Raw genomic sequence first — 20,425 nt, 5'->3', positions numbered from 1 at the left:
GTCCTGTGTTTGTGCTTGCAGGCTGAAGACGGTCTGAAGCACAAGGTCAGAAACAGGCCCGACCGCGCCGACGTGGTTAATATGCACATACTCCAAGGTGAGTCTGCACCTAGGCATAAGCCAGAAGAGTGGGCCACATGCCAGAGTTCTTCCCTCTGTGTGTCCTGTTAAAAAGTGTCCCCTGCCATTCCAGAGTGGTCATTTGAGTTGTTCTAGGGCCTTAGAGACAGTCAAATCAGGAAGATATGAGCTGGGCTCCAGTCTCAGCTGTGCTACTTCCTGAACCTCCCTGAGCACGCCTCTCTCCCTGCCATGTATCGGATGCCTCTGAAGTGTGTCCACCCTTTAGCCAGTAATGAACCTCTAGTATGTTAACTGAAGAAAATATTTTATTTTTTATACAAAAAATATATATACGTATATACAAAAGTGTATATACATACATACAAAAAATGTATATACAGCGGTGTTGATTGAGGAGTTATTTTTGATGTTGAAACATTGAAAACAGTGAAATGTTCAACACTAGAGGATTGGCTGAATTAATTATCCATCATCTGGATGATTGAATACCTTGCAGCCACTACAAATGAGACTTTATTTTTGCTTTATTTTATTTTAAGATTTTATTTATTCATTAGAGACACAGAGAGAGGCAGAAACACAGGCAGAGGGAGAAGCAGGCTCCATGCAGGGAGCCCGATGTGGGACTCGATCCCAGGACTCCAAGATCACACCCTGAGCCAAAGGCAGACACTCAACCACTGAACCACCCAGGTGTCTCCAAATGAGACTTTAAAACAAAAAAGATATAATGAGAAAAGGCTTGCAAGATGACGTTGAGTGAAAAAAAAAACAGAAAACAAAGCTATATTCATGGTCTGATTCGGGGATGGACAAACATATACATAAATAGTATTTGTAGTCCAATTCTGTGATTTTAAAAAAAAAAGAAAAGAAAAAAATAAACATAGTCCAGGGGTGCCTCAGCAGCCCAGTTGGAGAGTGCGACTCTTGATCTCAGGTTGTGGGTTCGGGCCCCATGTTGGGTATAGAGATTACTTAAAAACAAATCTTGAAACAAATAAATGCATCAATCAATCAATCAAAAACCTAACCCTAACAATAAATATAAATAGTTAAGAAAGACATTCACCTATTAAAAACAGTTGACTCAAAGTGAGGAGTTTCTTGACTCTTTCATCTTTTGTATACTTTTTTAGCATTTTCCATGCTTAGGATGGACAAATATGTAGTAATACCACAATTAAAAATGCATGAAAGGGGCGCCTGGGTGGCTTAGTCACTTAAGCATCTGACTCTTGATCTCCGCTCAGGTCTTGATCTCAGGGTCATGAGTTCGAGCCCCATGTGGGTTCTACACTAAGCATGGCGCCTACTTAAAAAAAAAAAAAATGCATGAGAAATGTTATTTGTTACATCATCACAGTCTTGTATTGAAATAGGCTGTGAACTGCCACAACCCCCAGTTCAGTTGCATGTCTCTGGTGGTTCCCGTGGGATCCTCTCTTCTCCCCAACAGATATTGGGAATTAGCACCGTAGGACACCACAGATCTGTCAGATACTAAATGACCCCTCTTTGCAAAGGTTCATGGTCTAGTTTTGGAAGCAGCAGTATAAGATGGGAGAACATGGCTCTCTGTACTAGAGGCAGACAAGCAAAAGGGGCACGTTAAGATAGACTTCGTGCTGGGACCTGAAGAATAGGCTGCTGGGCTGGTAGTGGGGAGAAGATAGGAAGCACACGAGGGTGGGGAAACTAAGCAAAGCTACAAAGGTGAACTTGGTAGGACATGAGAGACAGAAAAGGAAGGATCAGGGCCCCTGGAGTGATTGTTTGGGGATGGAATCTCCGTTCATGGTGCAGCCAGAGTGGCATCATGCAGGGGGTTTTGAGGGAGGAGTATTTTTTGAAGATTAATCCTGTGTTGGTGTGCAGGATGAATCCAAAAGATCCCTGAGGCAGGGGACCCAGCAGAAAGCCCTTGGCATGACCTGAGGGGACGTTAGGGAAAGTTCAAGGGAGAACTGAGATTCGAACCTGTTCTTTGGTTCAGAGTACGCATGTTTTGTCTCAATAAGATCTGACCTGTTGCAACCATACGACATCGCTGGACTGCTCCTGTATGGAGATTTCTAGATCAGCCACCAGACACCAGGTCTGGGTTAGTGGGTTGCTAATAATAGAATGACAGGGCTGGGAGGCTGGTGTGTGAATATCTCCCCTTTTAAACCTACAGCGTTGAGCCTGAAGCTACAAAGTTTTACGAAATCCTAACGGCTCTGATTAGAGCAACAACTGGTTGACTAGACTCTCCTCCAATTTCTTACACAGATTCTGGGAGTAATAGAAAGAGGAATACACGGGTGATTCGGGGCTTGTTAGCAACCTTTATCACCCTCCAAATGATGAGAAGCTGCCCTTTGGATGAATTGAATTTTAAATTTCCCCTGTTTAATACGTAATTGTCTCAAAGGGATTTTTTTTTTTTTTCTTTTACAACGGATCTTGACTTTGGCATAATTTAGTGTCACAACGTCACCAAACCTAAACCCCTTAAGAAAGTGATACTGCAAATAATTATAATAATAGATGGATTTGCGGCAGTCCCAGCCCTTGCCAAGCAACCTACAGGCAGGATGTGCATCCAAATGCTGTAGTTTAGGGTCAACAAGCAATGTAGGCCCCATGGACTTCCTGCTCACAGAATTGCCAAAATGCACATTTTTTTTCCCCAGGAATCGGCGCAAAGCACGTTTCTCTAACTCTTCCGTGCGTCTTGATTTGCCTTTATTTGGAAGTGTCTAGTCTTTGCTGCTAATCCATGTGAAATGACCATGATCGCACTGAAAAATCATTAGGGTGCGACACAATGGTTCGCTTACAAAAGCAAAAAACAGCACCGAAGCCAAAAATGATGTCAGAACTCTAGAACCGATTCTTCTTGTTTCGACCTCTTAGCCTCCACTGCAGAGAGGTCCATCCCAACTGCTCAGATGAAGCTGAAAAGAGCCCGACTCGCAGATGATCTTAATGAAAAGATCGCTCTCCGGCCAGGGCCCCTGGAGCTGGTGGAGAAGAATATACTCCCTGTGGATTCTGCTGTGAAGGAGGCCATAAAAGGTAGTTAGAAGCCATGGTAGGCTTCCCTCTGTGCTCTGGGATCTGAGGGCAGCCAAGGCTCTGACAGGCTGAGGGCCCTGGGGGCGGGGCCTCTGGGGGTCCTGGGGGTGGGGCCTCTAACTGCACAGGAGTCCTGATGGTGGGGTGTCGCTGTCCCAGAGTCTCCATCCCCAGAGGTCCTGGGAGTGAGGGCGACACTCTTCATCCTTTCACCTGTTTGTTTGGGGTTGCAGTGAATTTATAGATTAGTTGATGGGTAATTTATATGTTTAAAATATTTTAATTCTTTGGAGACAGGAATAGAGTTTCTCTTTCCACGTATTCAAATGATCTTTCATGCTTTTTTAAAGTCATGTTAATTATGGTTGACATAGGAAATCTATTAATTTTGCACATTGATTTGTAACTTTGAAGAATTTCTTAATAGGGCCAAGAGTTTCTCAATTTATCTTAGACTGCCTGGGTACATAATCGTATCTCCTACAAATAATGAAAATTTGTCTCCCACCTCATTTTTTTTCTGCCTTGGTGCACTGGCTGATACTTGAAAAGCAACATCAAGGTTTTATTAGTATATGATATAATTAGCATCATCTAAAAAATTATAGTATATTCATAGTATAAATTATATAGAATTTTCATGTTTTGTTTACATTACATATTTGTGAATTATATGAATTTTATATAAAGTGTACAATATACTATATTAGATCAACTTAATATATATTTTATTACATATAAGATATCTATATGTTGTTATGTATCATATAAAATTATAGATATGAATTATATAAAGCACATTATGTTATTTCATATTCTATAATGAAAAATGCAATTTAATAATTATAAATATATTACATAGTAGAAAGTCATCATTATTTGTACATTGCCAGTGCTTCAATCAGTATTATATTATTTTATATATGTTATGTTTTGTTTTGTTGATAACAATTTTTTTGTTTCTATCATAAATGGTGATTTCTTTATTCACGTACCTCTGTATATGATGTTAGCTTTTAGGTATGCTAAGGAAGCATTTCTTTTTTTTTTTTTTAATTTTTTTTTTCATTTATTTATGATAGTCACAGAGAGAGAGAGAGAGGCAGAGACACAGGCAGAGGGAGAAGCAGGCTCCATGCACCGGGAGCCTGACGTGGGATTCGATCCTGGATCTCCAGGATCGCGCCCTGGGCCAAAGGCAGGCGCCAAACCGCTGCGCCACCCAAGGATCCCAGGAAGCATTTCTCTATCCTATCCTATTAAGACTAGGGTATAAGACAGATGCTGAATTCTTAAATAATTTCAACATGCACAGAAAGATGATCACATGGCTTTTCTTCTTTGACCTAGGAATATGCATTGCCCTCTTTCCTAATCACCTTGCATTTCTGGAAAAATCCTATGTAGAATGTTTTTTCTAGAAATATCTGATATTTTATTTGAGATTTGCATCTATTTTATTAGGGTAAGAGTTGCTGCTAAACAAACCGCAACATTTCAGCAGTTTAACAATAGAAGTTTATATCTTGTTCATAAACAGTCCAGGGAGGATTTTCCATAATGGCAGATCTTTCAGGCACCCAGGCTCCTTCAGCCTGGCTGTTCCACTGTTCCCTAGAGCAGGACAGCAAACTTGTTCTTAAAGGGCTGGACAGTAAGGAAGCGATTTAAGCTGTCACAACTACTCAGCTCTGCTGCTGCAGTGCAAAGAGTCCTAAGCAATAAGTCAACAAGTTGGCATGGGTGTGTTCCAATAAAACTTTATTTACAAAAGCAGGCCCACGGGCCATAATTTGTCAACCTGTACCCGACAGCCCTCACATCCTCTGTACCTAGCCAGTGAGAGGAAAAAAGGAATGGAAACACCCACTCACCTATTTTAAAGGCCTCTACCTAGAAATAAGCACATCACTTCTGCTCCTATTCCACTGTGAAAATAGTGGGTAGGGCTGGGGAACCTTTTGTTTTCTGGCTGAACAGTGATTTTCTGGCAATGTCTCTCTACCATGAAAGGTGGAACATAAATTTTGATGGATAGCTAGTCTTCTCTGCTACAGTGTTCACAAAAAATAACCGTCTTTGTTGTTGTTTTATGCTTGTCAGGTTTAAAGTGTCAAGATTATACATGCTTCACAAATAAGTTATAATTATCTTTCCATATTTTTCCATGTTTGGAAAATGTTTAAATATGACCCCAATGATCAGCTGTTTGAAAAGATTGCCTATTAAATTTGCAGAGGCTCCGGTACTTCCCTTAGCAGTAGTCCTGTGATAGCTGTCCTTTAGTTTTGTCCATAGTTACTCATGTATTCAAATTTTCTCCTTAAGAAGACTTGTACAACTGCAGAAGGGGGAGAAACAGAAGGGGAAGGGGCAGAGGGAGAGGGAGAGAGAGAATCCTAAGTGGGCTTCATACCCAATGAGGAGCCCAATGAGGGACTCAATCTCATCATCCCAGGACCATGACCTAAGCCGAAATCAAAGAGTCAGATTCTCAGTCGACTGAACCACCCAGGTGCCCTTAAAATTTGCATTTTTCAAAAAATTCTCATTATTCCACTGACTTACAAAGTTATCAGCCTAAAGTTGTATAAAGTCTTGGCTTAGAATTGTTCTAAGCTGCTCTCAACCAGGGGTTCTGTTGTATTTTTCAATGCAGTGTTGTTAAATCGTTTATTTACTCCCTTCTTCCCTCCTTCATCGCACTTGCTAAAAGTCTTTCTATTTAGTCGGTTATTATCACAAGAAAGCAGTTTGTGAATTTGTTTTGTGGGTTTTGGTTTCTGGTCTCTTACTTGGATTCATTTAATTTTGCTTTGCATCAAGGTCATCAAGAAGGAGAACCTCCATGAGGAGAGCTGAGGGTCAAGACTATTCATCAGTTTTGGGTGCAGTAGGGACAGGTGGAGGCAGAGGGAATGTTAAACAACATGCCTCCATTTAGGTGAAGAGTCAGAGAGCATGAGCAGGAGTATGGTCAGCAGAAATGGATAAACATGAGGGCTAGCAAAAAAAAAAAATTATCAATTGAGACAAAGGGAAGGCAAGAGATAACACTTAGGTTTCTCTTTAAGGTAACTGGGTAAATGGCAGCCATTTATCAAGATGGAGCCCATGAGTAGAAGAGCAGATTTGGGGTGAGATGATGGATTCTTGTTTCACCTGTGGAATTTGAGGGGCCCACAGAAAATCCAAGGGCAAGGGACTAAGTAATGTGCTCTATTGAACTAGAATGCAGGAGAATATTGACCTAGAATTACAGATTTGGGAGACTTGAGTATATAAATTAATGGACTAGATAAGGTTGGCTTTTCATGCATCTATTTCTTCACTTTCTATCTATGGAGTATGTTCTATGTCAGACATGATTCTAAATGCTTGAGGTATGTTAGTGAATAGAACATTTCTGCTTCAACAGAGCTTCTAGTGCAGTCGGAAGAGGTGGGTAGTATACAAACAGGTAATGAATAATTATATATCATAATTAAAGGGTATAAATGATGTAAAAGTGAAGGTAGTATAGGGTTGAAGGAATCAAGGGTGCCCGCTAGAGGGTAGTTGGGAGGAATGGAGAATGTATAAAAGGGGAAGAGGTCTAGGAGGCTCCCAGGCAGTGATCTTTAAGACAGAGGTAGGGAGGCTATGAAAATGAAGGGGACAAATGGCCACAGAAAGAGATGGAGCATATGGTTGACCAAACCAAGGAAAATCCAGCACCAGTAATGGAGACTGATCCCAGCATTAGCCTTGTAGCAATAATCTTTCGATGTGCTTAAGAGTTTTGATGGCATCATACGAAATGTCATAAAGACCTAAGAGTTACTCAAAGACCAGCTGTAGATCTAGCACTTGGAGTGGCCCATCTAGTGGTGGTGATCACCCAGCCCCCTCTTCTGCCCATCACTTCTTGTGATCAGATCATCTCCCCATGGTGAAATGGTGACTTGGCAATGGTTCATTGTGGGTTGTTTTCTGGGGTCTGTGTATTTCTCCCAGTCTCCAGTGGTTTTCCAGATGTACTTAGATTCTCCAGCACTGTCTACAGCTGGGTTTCTATGTTTCCACCAAGCTCTGGGTGGAACACTTGGTCATTGTCTTCCTCCCGGTTTTAGTAAAGACCAAGTACTCTCTAACCCCCGACTAATCTAGAACTTCTCCCAACACAGAAAAATATTTTTTAATTTTTAAAAAATTTTTACTTTTTAATTTTGAGTCTAGCAGAGTTAATATACAGTATTATGTTAGTTTCAAGTGTGCAATATAGCGATTTAACAATTTGTACATGACTCAGTGCTCATCATAAGTGTACCCCTAATCTTCTTCATATATTTCACTCATTTCCCACCCACCTCCCCTCTGGTAACCATCAGTTTATTCTCAATAGTAAAAGTCTGTTTCTTGGTTTGTCTCTTTTTTTCCCCTTAATTTATTTATTTCTTAAATTCTACATATGAGTGAAGCCATATGGTATTTATCTTGTTCTGACTTATTTCACTTAGTATTATACCCTCTGGATCCATCCATGTTGTTGCAAGTGGCAAGATTCCATTCTTTCTATGGCTAAGTAATATTCCATTGTTTATACACTACATCTTTATGCATTCATCTATTGATGGACACTTGGATTGCTTCCGAAATTTGCCTATTGTAAATACTACTGCTATGAACATAGGGGTGCATATATCTTCGTGAGTTAATGTTTTCATATTCTTTGGGTAAATACTCAGTAGCGGAATTACTGGATCATATGGTAATTCTGTTTTAAGTTTTTGAGGACCCTCCATACTGTTTTCCACAGTGGCTGCACCAGTTCGCATTCCCACCAATAGCGCATGAGGATTCCCCTTTCTCTGCATCCTTACCAACACCTGTTGTTTCTTGTGTTGTTGATTTTAGCCATTCTGACAGGTGTGAGGTGGTATCTTACTGTGGTTTTGATTTGTATTTCCCTGATGATGAGTAACATTGAGCATCTTTTCATGTGTCTCTTGGCTATCTAGATGTCTTCTTTGGAGAAATGTTTATCATGTCTTCTGCCATTTTTTATTAGATTATTTGGTTGGTTGTTGAGTTATATAAGTTATTTATATATTTTGGATACTAACCTTTATCAGATATGTCATTTGCAAATGTCTCCTCTCATTCAATAGGTTATCTTTTACTTTTGTTGATTGTTTCTTACATTTTATTTTGATAAAATCCCAATAGTTTATTTTTGTCTAGTTATGTCTCAGGAGAGACATAACTAGAAAAATGTTGTAATGGCCAATGTCAGAGAAATTACTGGTTGAGCTCTCTTCTGGGACTTTTGATTTCAGATTTCTCATTTAGGTCCTTTAATCCATTTTGAGTTCATTTTTGTGTATGGTGTTAGAAAGTGGTCCAGTTTCATTCCTTTGCATGTAGCTGTCCAATTGTCCCAATTCCATTTGTTGTAGAGACCATCTGTTTCCCATTGCATATTCTTGCCTCCTTTGTTGAAGATCAATGAACCATATAAGTGTGGGTTTATTTCTGCGATTTCTATTCAGCTCCATTGATCTATGTGTCTATTTTGTATCAGTACCATACTGTATCAGTACCATTTTGATTACCTCATCTTTGTAGTATATCTTGAAATTGGAGATTGTGATACCTCTAGTTTTGTCTTCTTTTTCAAGATTGCTTTGACTTTCTGATTTGACTTCCACAGGAGGAAGCTTAGGCCTCCTCATGGCCACATTTCAGAGGAGTATGCACCTGATTCCCTGTTTCCTCTTCCTAGAAAGTCACTAAAGGGGTCTGAGCACCCACTTCCAACATATGGGGGGAAGGGATTCTCCATACCAACAAGCAATGTGCAGAACACCATCTGGGCATCCTATAATTCAACTCAATTCTGACACTACCTACCTGGTATAGCATCAGATCTCACAGGTAAAGAGTTCAGTCCTGCAAGGTCACCCTCCTCTTCAGACACCAGTCACAAACACTGTCACCTATGCTTCTGATCAACTAACTACAGCTCCGAGTTTCCCACACTGCCCCCCTTGAGTTCAGTTAGTTTGCTAAAGCAGTTCACAGAACTCAGGAAACCCATTTACTTACTGGATTACCAGTTTACTATGAAAGGGTATAGCCCAGTAATAGAAGAGATGCAAAGTCTGAGTCAGGTATAGGGAAAGGGTGAGGGCCTTCCATGCTCTTCAGGTATACCACTCTTCCCAAATCTCCACATGGTCATCAATCCAGAATCTCTCCAAACCCTATCCCTTTGGGCTTTTAATGGAGGTTTCATTACAGTCACAATTGATTAGATCATCGACTACTGGTGACTGAACTCAATCTCCAGCCCCTCTCCTCTCCCTGGGTATCAGGGGTTGGAACTGAAATTTCCAGGCCTTCTGATCACATGGTTGGTTCTCCTAGCCACCAGCCCCCATCCTTAGGTGAGGTCCAGAAACCACCTCATTAACATAACAAATGACACTTTTGTGGCTCTCATCACTTAGAAGATTCCAAGGATTTTTCAGAGCTCTGTGCCAGAAAGGGGGTCGAAGTCCAAGTATACATTTCTTACTATAAATCACCATATCACAAATGCAAACAGCCAGAGTCTCTCAGGACAGAACCCTGAAACAAAACACCAAATATGATGTTACAGGGGAGTGAGGATTTATGAGAACAGAAATTATATACTGGAGTTTAGCATGGCCTCCTTGAGCTGATTAGTGGGTCATTATTACTTAAAGATCCTTCATTTTGAGACCCCTGGGAGCCTACTCCTAGATTGTTAATTCTCTATCTGGCCATCTGAGTCTTTACTTGACAGGAGAAACATCCCTCAGCTTCCAAGGAAGCTGCTTCTTGTCCAGAGGCCTGGCTTCTGCTTAAGTGAAACAGAACCCCTGCTGCCTTTCCTGGTTTTTTTCAAACAGTGGGAGGATGCTGGTTTTCAGTTCTAACAGACGAACTCCTCCTCCTAAAGTGTCCTCACCTTTCCCTTGGTCTGGCCCAGGTGGCCACCTGAATGCCCAAGTCAGCTACTCAGCTACTTTAAAAAAAAAAAAAAAAAAAAGACTTGAAACTGCGACTGTTGTCAAAGATAAATTAGCTCTTTGTGTCACTATAATCCTTTAACATAAGGAGCAGTATTTCTAGTCCACCAGGGCTGGTCTGGAAGACATCCATTTACAGCTGTCACTTCCATTTCTAAAAGATCTGATGCTAGTCTTTGCTCACTCACATCCCCAAGCTGCAGACTTCATAACCAAAGAAAACAATTCCTATTTACTAACAATCCGGTCATTCTTCAGTGTCTGGAAGTCCTGACGCTCTGATCATTTATTTCAAGGCAAATAGACAATAATCATGGCCCTGAGCCAGATGGTAGAGTCGTTTGCTTTGGAAGAAGAAGAAGAAGGAGAAGGAGAAGAAAGAAGGAGAAGGAGAAGGAGAAGGAGAAAGAAGAAGAAGAAGAAGAAGAAGAAGAAGAAGGAGGAGGAGGAGGAGGAGGAGGAGGAGGAGGAGGAGGAGGAGGAGGGGGAAGAATAGGTTTGTTTTGGCAAAACTTTCTCGTGGACAGAATTTATCATTCCATAATGAGAAATAATTTCAGAAATGCACCCGATCCTGAGGAAAGGGGGCAGGGGGGCTTGAGGCATATGTGAAAAATAGTTTTCTGTGCTGGGGGCCTTTGCTGCCCCATGAAGCGGTCACTGGCATCACGAAGTGCCTGTAGCTGGAGACAGGTGCTGCTCCCCTGAGAGAGCTCTGATGGGGCAGCCGGTAGAAGGGAAGCAAGAAACGAGGCTCAAGTATCTTCACACACTTTCTGGTCTCCTTCGTCCCTTGAGAATTAACCTCAAGCTCTGACACAGGTTGAGTCCTGTGAACTGTCGTTCTCCACTCATGTGGTCCTAGCACCAGCATTATGTCTTAGACTTAAGGCAAATTTCTAAACTGCCAGGAATCTGAAGAAAAGGAGTGGTCGCTCCTCTAAACATCCACTGACATCCAATTCCATAATAAAGGCATCTATCTAATCCCTTTCAAGAGCAGCAGGTTCTGCCTTTGTTGGAAGATGCCGTCCATCCTCTACAGACGGTGGCATCTTCCGTGTATTAAAATATCTTTAGGCGAGAGCCACATTTAAACCAGAGTTACTTCCCCAGGGATCACATCCCTTTGGAAATGGATTTTACTTCAGTCTCTTCCAAGAGGGCATTAAGAAGAGATGGTCTGTCTGTGAATTAAAATAGCTCTCCTACGGTCCCACTTCATGGTCTCCTGCCCCTGGGGCGGGTCCTAGCGGAAAGGTACCTAGGGCTCCAGCTATCTCACTTAATCTTGGATTTTTAAATGTTTATGCAAAGAAAGTACAACTGACTCATTCATCTAATTGCTTCCAAGAGGGACAGGGAAAGCTCAGAGCCGCCAGGCCCACATCCCCCAGGGGCCGGTGCCCAGAGCCAGCCCCGTGGGCATAGCGGGGGGGGGGGGGGGGATGATGTCAGGGCTTCCCAAAGCGGGTCCTTGTCACCGCACCACCTGACGTGTGTACAGGGACAATAGCCAGCGCACCCCACTCCAGCAGCATCCAGGGCGCCCCGTGCGGGGGATGGGGGGAGATTGGAGAGGAGGCCCAGGGTCACAGCACAAAGCCCACAGACTTGGTTGTTCCAGAGGCAGGCCGATAAGATGACCTTTGTGCCTTTCCACATGAGCCTGGCTTGAGCCAGGAGGGAGAGGCAGTGACAAGCAGCCTTTCCCGTGACTCACTGGCCCTGGGGGAAGGTCTGTCTGTCTGGCTTTCCTAGGACGACCCCCTCAGGACAAACCATTTTTAAAAAACAAAACAAAACAAAGCAAAAGACTCTGGAATTGTGCTGATCTTTGCAAAACTGACTGCAGGACCCACTGCCTCTTGGGTGGTCTTTTTTTTTTTCTTTTTTTTTTTGAGAAAGGCAGACTTGCCACAAGCAGATACTCCTAACGAAAGCAACGACAATCCTCAGGGCTAGAAATGATTGAGCGCTTGCCCTTCAGGGACTGGGCTGGGCGCTGGGCACGGGTGACGCTGTCTTAATCCTCAAAGCCTGGAGAGGTGATGAGGACTGTTACTTTCATTTTCGGGACGGGGACACTGAGGCTCTGGGTGGTTCAGTAACTTGCCGACAAGAACTAGCGCTGAAGTGGTAAAAGGACCAAGAAGCAAAACCAAAACCGCCCGAGTCCAGACTTGAAGCCCTTACTGGCCGCGCTAAACAAACACATCATCCATCATCCCCAAAAGGAAGCCACTGCCTTTTGCTCCCAGTGCCTCTCTGTTTAGCTTCTCCTGCCGACAGGGGCTGAACTGAGTGTGCAGCCATGTGGGGGCCACTTGGTCACCGAGCCAAGCCACCTGCAGCCCTGAGGCGGTGGCGATGGGCAGCCCTCCTCCCCGACCCAGAGCAGGGTCTCTATGTAACTGTGTGGCCTCAATAGCACGTTCTGACCTGGCACATGGTGCCTTTTAGAGATCAGACAAATAGGAGTCCTATTTGGGGCCTTCGCCCTCACCCCGTTGGCTCCTCCAGGTGTAAACGACCACTCCGAACCTGGCTGCGCGAACGCACATGGCTTCTTCATTGACTTAGACTGACAAACCTCTTTAAATGATTGCTCGTCCCTTGATCCAGTAGACTCCTGGCAGCTGTGTCTCTCCAGGGACTGGCTCCAAAATAGTCCCATCCCCCGGCCAGGGGAAAGCTCTTCCTCCCCTTCCCACAGCCATTCTGCTGTTGGCCACTCCGTTAGCTTCCCTTTTGCTACCCCCCCTCCGGGAATGTCAGGTGCGCCCTGTCTGTCTGTCTGTCTTGTCCACAGCTGGCGGTCATTTCAGGCTCAACCCAGTCTTGCCTCCTCCCGGTATCCTGGCCCATCTCCACACTCGCCAGGCAGTCTAGTCCTTGCCCAATGTCTCCAACTGTGTCCCAGGGAGATGAGCTCTTCCTCGAGTTGTATCTGATTTTCCTTCTGCGTCTCTAACTTCTCCTGAAGGGTGCAGGCTGGCTGGGGACACCATAACCAGAGAGTACTCTATCCAGCTCTGGGGAAAGTGGGCCTGATTCTGACTCCTTTATTCCAGACACTCTACTTTGAGGCTTTTCCCCATCATCTCCTGCCCTGCTCCTAGGTCACCAAATGCCAGGTGTCAATGCAGGAAAGGCATGCTGAATAACTGGTGACAACAGCGAGGCTTCTGGAATCCTTCCAGCCCCTTTTCTGAGATGAGTCCCCCATGCAATTCATCACAACCGCCCTCCCCATAATGTCCCGCCTTCTCCGTCCTCATGATCGCAGTGTCATCACCAGTCCCCTAAACCTCAAAAACTCAAGTACAAGGTGCTGTGGAATATGGAGAGAGCCTTAAAGCACATGTGTAGAAAAAGGAGAGGTGCTTGCTCTACTATGTCCTCTTCCATTACCCAGTGGGTGTTCCCTAAAGGACATGCCGCCAGCTGGTGGCTTCCAGGGAGAGTAATGGATGTTCATTGCCCACCCGTCTGCTGGTGGCCCTGAAGTCACACTGCCGTCTTGGCTCAGTCCCTATGCGACGGGGTGTCGGAGCTTGCATGTCCTCAGACACAAAACAGCAACCAGAAAATGTGCCCCTGCTCTGACTTACTGGACCATTATGAGACCCAACAAAGGTGGATGCTTTTTCTTACTGCTGCTACTACTACATAAACTCCTGATACAAACTTTTTATCGTTTGCTGTCACTCCATTTGAAAGCAAGTGGGATGTTGCAGATGAGAAAAGGAACCATCCTCTCTCTTTTTCTCTGTCTGCCTCTTGTAACATTTCTACTCACATGTTAGACTATTCAGACACCGTTGTGATGTGATGAACTTCCTCTGATGTATGCGCACTTGGGGTGTGATACTCAGCATGGGTGTGGGTGTGGGTGAGATGGTGGGGGGCCCGTGGGGTGCAGGTGTCTCTGCCCTGTAGAGAATCAGATCTTGTGGAAAAGCTCTATACCCAGTTAGACTGAGGGCAGTCGGGAGGGGATATCATAAAGCTTTCAGGTGGACGGTCCTGTCCGGCAGACAAGACTGGGAACCCCAAGGACCTAATGCACTCACATGCAGGACTCTCTGAGGATGGAAGTGGTGTTGGCTCAGGGCATGTGTCGAGCAAATCCAACAAAATGCTGTGATTTCCTGGGTGGGGAAGGCTTGTCATTCCCCACAACCCTCCCACATCTGCCTGGCCCTTAATAACACAGAAGGTAAGCCTTCGAACAGGGACAGTGCCTTCAATTCAACCAACAGAAGTAGGACTTGAAATTTCAATGACAAATAAAGGTTCCCTGTAAGAGAAAGGAAGGGTGTAACCCTGGACTCTTACAATAGAGCACCGAAGGGGGAAGAGCTACCCCAGATTGCAAAGAAATAAGTCAGCAGTTGTCAAATCCCCAGTAAAACCTCTCTCTTAGAAAACAAATGGGTTGCTGACATAAATATCCCAAAAGGCTAGAACTTATTTATTTCCGGTGATAGGTAAACAGGTGTTATTTTACATTAAAAAAAACCAAACAGGTGTTTTTTATTTCAAATTCTTTCTGGTTTAAAAAAAAAAAAAGGACACCTCTGCAAATAGAAGTTGAAAAATAAAAGTTTCCAGTAATACAATGGAGTACTGTGTAGCTATTGCCAAAAAAAAAAAAAAAAAAAAAAAATGTTTTTAATTGAATACTATCTCTGCGTGCTCCCAAGGAAAGGACTCTAAGTAACATTGTAGGGTGAATAAAGCAAGTTTCAGAAGGTGTATTTCACCAGTCCCATCCAAATGAAATACTTTGTGCCTGTGTGTGTGTTTTGTCATATGCACAGAACTAAATCTAGAAGAGGCACCAAAAAACAAAAAAAATTAGAAGAGACACAAAATCGTGAACAGAAAATGGGATGAATGTATAGGTTAGGCCTCTTCACATGATATGAATGTTTCTGGCAAGTAACTCTTACATTTACAGTCAGAAAAGGCATCATGAGGTTGCCTCTAAAGAAATAATTAGACCTAAGGATAGAAAATCCTAGGGATAAATTATAGATTAATATTATAAAGGTTTATAAACAGTCCTCGAAGCGCTGGAGCAGCCATGCTGGTCCCTAAGTCCTTCTAGGTTAGTGGGGTGCCCCGGGAGGAGGAGGGCGGCGGCAGCTGGAATTTCCACCTGCCCTGTCTTTGTCCGGCTCTTTCCTGATTTGACACTTGGATGTCTGAGTGAGGGTCCGTGACAGATGCCAGCAGTGGTGGTGATGACAAGCCCCAAACCATACTCGTTCCATTTCTTGCAGCTCCTTGCTGCTTTTCCAATCTCCACCGTGAAAGCTCCCCCTCTCTTATCTGCACGAAGCAGGAGTCAAAAGTTCTTGTCTGTGTGATTGCAGAATACCGGGCTGGGAAACTTCCTGATAATACCTAAATGCCTTTAGAAGAGCCGAGCCTGGGATCGGGTCAGGAGGGCCTATGTGGCCTGAGCACATTTTATACCGTGCAGCCGGATAATAAGCCAGATACAATTCAGCACTGTAAAAGAAAACCAACAACAACAACAACAACAAAATCCATAAAGGACATGGAAGGATATCATTGTCATGCCACCTATTTGCTAGTCCCTCCCCCCCAAGCTGATGAACTGGTCCCTTCCAAAGGCCATGCAGGCTACCGAGGAAGAATTTTTGCTTTTCCAGCTGTTGAAGGTTTCCAAAATAGACACAGAGATACGAGGAATACAAAGAAAATCCAAGTAATAATAATTTAAAAAAAAAAAGATCACGCTGCAGTTTTTGGAACATATTTATGGCTTTTATAAACAGCTGTGCATTAGTTGAAAGGGGCTTTTTGTGATACTGGTGACATTAGCTAATTCTGACCTTTAGGAATTTAGACTCAGTAGCACTCTGGCTTCGCCCGATTTGCAAAGTTTCCTAAACATTTTGTGCTGTGTGCCCTGCTTTTTATTTGAGTACGATGCAAAGGGCAATTGTCATCTCGGTTCTGTGTCGCGTCATAAAACCTGAGGGAGACGGGCATTCTCCATCTGTGCTCTCCTTTGGCCTAATTCTGTATCCGGTGGCCTCTTTCTTTTCTTCATCTTCCCTGATTTGTTTCAAAAAGATGCAAGTCTCACATAGAAAATGTGCAGGAGGGATGCCTGCGTGGTTCAGTGGTTGAGCATCTGCCTTCTGCTCAGGGCGTGATCCCGGAGTTCCAGGATCGAGTCCCACATCAGGCTACCTGCATGGAGCCTGCTTCTCCCTCTGCCTGTGTCTCTGCCTCTCTCTGTGTGTCTCTCATGAATAAATGAATAAATAAATAATATTAAAAAAAAAGAAAATGTGCAGGAATAGACAAACCTGAAGGTAGACTTTTACAAGCCAAGAGAGACCATTACTAGGTCCTGCATTCTTCCCTGCCAGATGTACCATTTTTATAAAGATGAGTTCCCATTTAGAGTAAATAGAAGAGGCGCCCCGTAAGTTAAAACCTGTCTTCACTTGTACCTGGCACCAGAAACAGATTGAAGGAGATAGATGTGTGCTCCTGATAGGGATAACACGGTGAAGCATTTCCAGAAAGTGCTTTGGTGTGCCCAAGCCACTGATCCAGTTCTTGGATTTTACCCCATCAGGTAACCAGGTGAGTTTCTCCAAATCTGCAGATGCATTTGCCTTTGAAGAGGACAGCAGCAGTGATGGGCTTTCTCCGGACCAGACTCGAAGCGAAGACCCCCAGGGCTCAGCGGGATCCCCTGCAGACGCTAAAGCTTCAGAGACCCCTTTGGCAGGTCCTCTGGGGGCAGTCCAGGTAAACAAATCACACCTCAGTCTGTCGTGTCTTCATGGGCTCAAAAGCACATTGCCACCTTTGCTTAGAGACCCTGGAAATATCTCTTGATGGCACTTCAACCTCGTGTCTCTTCACCCCCTATCCAGTTCAGGGATCAGTGTGTGGTGGCCAAAACCTCCAGAAAGAGAATCCTCAGGACTATACCCTTTGACTTACTCTTTAAGCATCTACTCTTCCAAGTGGGTATCTTTTATCTGCCAAATTTATGGACAAGATAGAAAAGAGACTCCCTGAGACCAGATGACTCACCAATGATCTCCCAGATAGAATGGGCCAGAACAGGACCAATTTCAAAGCCCACAGACTTCCCACTCCCTGAGGAATCTCTACAGGGCCCTGGGGGAGTGCAGAGCAGAGGTGCTGATTGGCTACACAGCAGGGAGCCCCAAGATGGTTCTATCCTTACAGATTTCTCCCTGCCAAACCCCTGCAAGGTCCATATCCAGCCCAACCCAAGAACAGCACTCACCCCTTTCTGGACAAATCCTCAAATTCCTGAAATGTAAGGAACATACATTGCAAATACTGTCAAAAGCACATTGGTAAGAAAAATAATTAGCAATAGCTGCTGCATGCATTAAGTGCTCAGTCCCTCCCAGAAACCGTGCGAGGCACTTTCCAAGCATTTTTCTTTGAGGTGCCACAGTGCCCTCCAGGCAGGCAGCATTTGTGTCCCTTCTGATGGAGGAGGAACCCAGGCTCTGTGAGGCTGAGCAGCTGCATGGTCTCCAGACGCTGCAGGTTCCCCACCCCCTGGAGCTTCCACCTCTAGAAACCACACAGAGGCTTGCTGGGGGCTTCCTTCAGCCTAGCACGAGGGTATTCATGCAGCCCCTAGGCCAAGATGCGTGTGGGCACACGCACACATTCATACACAAGGAAAGAGATGCATCAGTGTGGCAGCAAGACGTGGGCCTTCCACCCACAGACTTTGCAGAGAACCTCCCTTTTAGGAAGAGTTTGGTCCTGCTGGCCTCAGGGGAATTATGTGATGGGTTGAAATTTGGTATTATGTTATATTTGAAACCATGTTTACACTGGAAATTGCCATATGGGTATCAGGGACAGCTTTGCTAATTATCATCCAGAGCCCTGTTCCGGAAACCCCGCTACTTACCTGTCATCGTGCCCTTCTTCACACCACGAGGTGAGCAAAGCTGGGACTGGCAAGGAGAAAATGTAGAATGGGAGGAAAATGAGAGCTCTTGTTAAAGCAGAGCTGAAACATCCAAACGTGTATCGTGCATGGTTTTAGAATCAAAGCGTGTTCACTTCCCCTGTGTGCCGCAGCTGGTCTTCACAGCCGAGCTTCTCTGATAACAGCAAACGAAATTTTGGATCCTTTGTATTTGTGATTCTGATGGCAAGTTCCTTGGCTTCTGATTTAAGAATAGTTTCAGGAGAAGACAAATTCTCGTCTGCTTAACCCAGAAGAAGGGGTGGAAGGGAACGAGCGCAGGATGATGCCAGGCTGAGTGCATCATTTTGTCCCTGCACCTAGCAGCTCCAGTGAGATAAGGACACTGAATCTCAAGAGGAAAGGGCTCTACAGACCTTTACAGATGCCAAGGCTCAGGAAAGGGCTGAGATGCTCCAGGAGGAGACCTTGTCCCTTTTTGTCACAGCATCAGATTGCAGGAGAGGGACAAGATAATTACTTGTTTTTCCACTTCTTTCACATAAGAAACATGTATCTCATAAAGGTTGTTTGTGACACTCCATGCACACCCCTACATATACACACGTGTACACCTACATATATACACACACAAGTAAATGTACATAAACACACCACAGACACATACATATATACACATGTACACATAAATATACATAAACAGACACACACCACATATGCACACATATACACACACATAAATATACATAAATACACATACCACACATACATATACATATGTACACAGACACACACCACATATGTACACATATACACATATGAATATACATAAACACATGCATATACACACAAACATCACACATATACATTCACACATATATCTGGACATACACACATGTACATACCTATACATGTATGCACATACACACATATGTACAGACACATTCACATATGTGCAGACTCACACACATGCACACACATGCAAATGTGTACATGCACATATACACATATGCATACATACAAACATATATATCCAGAAACACACACATACAGGCACTTTCCCTCTATCTGCTAACACCATTTTTATCAGGTCTTTTGATCCTATGTTCCACTAAATTCCTACACCTACTCCTCCCTCTTCCTTTTTTCATCAATCTCATTATCAAGTCCAACAAGTAGACATTGTCACAGGTGGAACCCTCATACAGAGTAACCAGCTGTCTGGGTTGGCCTACAACAGGCCATTTCTATTCCTATCTTCTGGAATAATTATTAATGATGACCCCTTTATCTCTCAAATGTAACCTCAGTTGGTTGACAACTTACATATGTGACTCCTTTCCCTGGGGAGGTAATGTGATATGAACTTGGATGTGAAGTTAAGATTGAAAAAGCAGAGCCATGTATGTGGTAGAGGAGGAGGGCCTCTACTTTGGTTCTGTCATACAGTTTTTCCTCCTGCATCCTAATCTGCTGAAATTTGGCTTTCAGGATCATTCTTCTGGCTCAGAAAATGACAGAAAAGACTCAGCCTCACAGCCCAGCAACCAGTCAGACACAGGGAAGCAGGGGCTCGGTCCTCTTGGCAACCCGATCGCTGTACACACCGCCGTAAAGGTAGGGACGGGCCAGCCTCCCAGTACCTGCCTGCGTGCTTTCTCATAGAGCCAGCTGGGAGCAGAGCTCTCTGAGTTAGGTGTGGCAACATGAGGAGAGTCACATGGATCCATGTGTAGGCTCAATCCACCGGGAGCATTGCAAGTCAGGAGGGGATTAAGGTGCCATCCGTGTGTGCGGATCAAGTCTGTTATCTGTGTAGGCACAGCAGGGATCTTCCCCATGGAGGAGAAACCCATGTGCTTGCATTTCTTTGCAATCACAACTCAGCCAGCATGTTCCTGACTTAAAAGACTTCATAAGGTCAGCCTAGAGACAGGCACAGCTGATGGTAATACCAACAAACAGGTAGAGAGGAGTTGGGTTTTATGCAGAGGAAGCAGATCGAGGCCTTGCATAATATAAAACCTCAAACATTCAAGCCTGTCTCCCTTTGGAGATAAAGGGACGGGTTGCCTTCCCAGTTGAGTACAAGCATTATAGCAGATTCTTGGTTAACTTTTCTCTGCATTATACTTAATAGTTCACAGAGGGCTCTCTCCTCTTACCAATTAACTGCCTCTTACTAATAATCATTTGGTCTTCTTCATAATATTTTATCCCAAATGACTTGTTTTGTTTTGTTTTGTTTGGCGGGGGA

The 20,425-nt window shown here is 43.9% G+C and overlaps 1 protein-coding gene across 14 annotated transcripts in view; it reads left to right on the top strand.

Annotated features, from left to right (window-relative positions):
- Positions 1-20,425, top strand: part of MYOCD (myocardin) — a 99,966-nt gene that overhangs the window by 47,983 nt on the left and 31,558 nt on the right. For 13 of the 14 annotated variants that reach the window (XM_077892608.1, XM_077892597.1, XM_077892596.1 and 10 more), the window contains 4 exons: positions 22-97; positions 2,986-3,147; positions 16,813-16,988; positions 19,660-19,785. In XM_077892608.1, coding sequence (XP_077748734.1) covers positions 82-97; positions 2,986-3,147; positions 16,813-16,988; positions 19,660-19,785 — 480 coding nt within the window. In that variant the 5' untranslated portion in view covers positions 22-81. The remainder of the gene's footprint in view (positions 1-21; positions 98-2,985; positions 3,148-16,812; positions 16,989-19,659; positions 19,786-20,425) is intronic. The other variant, XM_077892598.1, reaches the window with a different exon arrangement.

Source organism: Canis aureus, chromosome 3 (genome assembly GCF_053574225.1).
Source record: "Canis aureus isolate CA01 chromosome 3, VMU_Caureus_v.1.0, whole genome shotgun sequence".
In the NCBI taxonomy this organism is placed as follows: Eukaryota; Metazoa; Chordata; class Mammalia; order Carnivora; family Canidae; genus Canis; species Canis aureus.
Note: the sequence above shows the minus strand (reverse complement) of the source record. Positions and strands in the feature narration are given on the sequence as shown.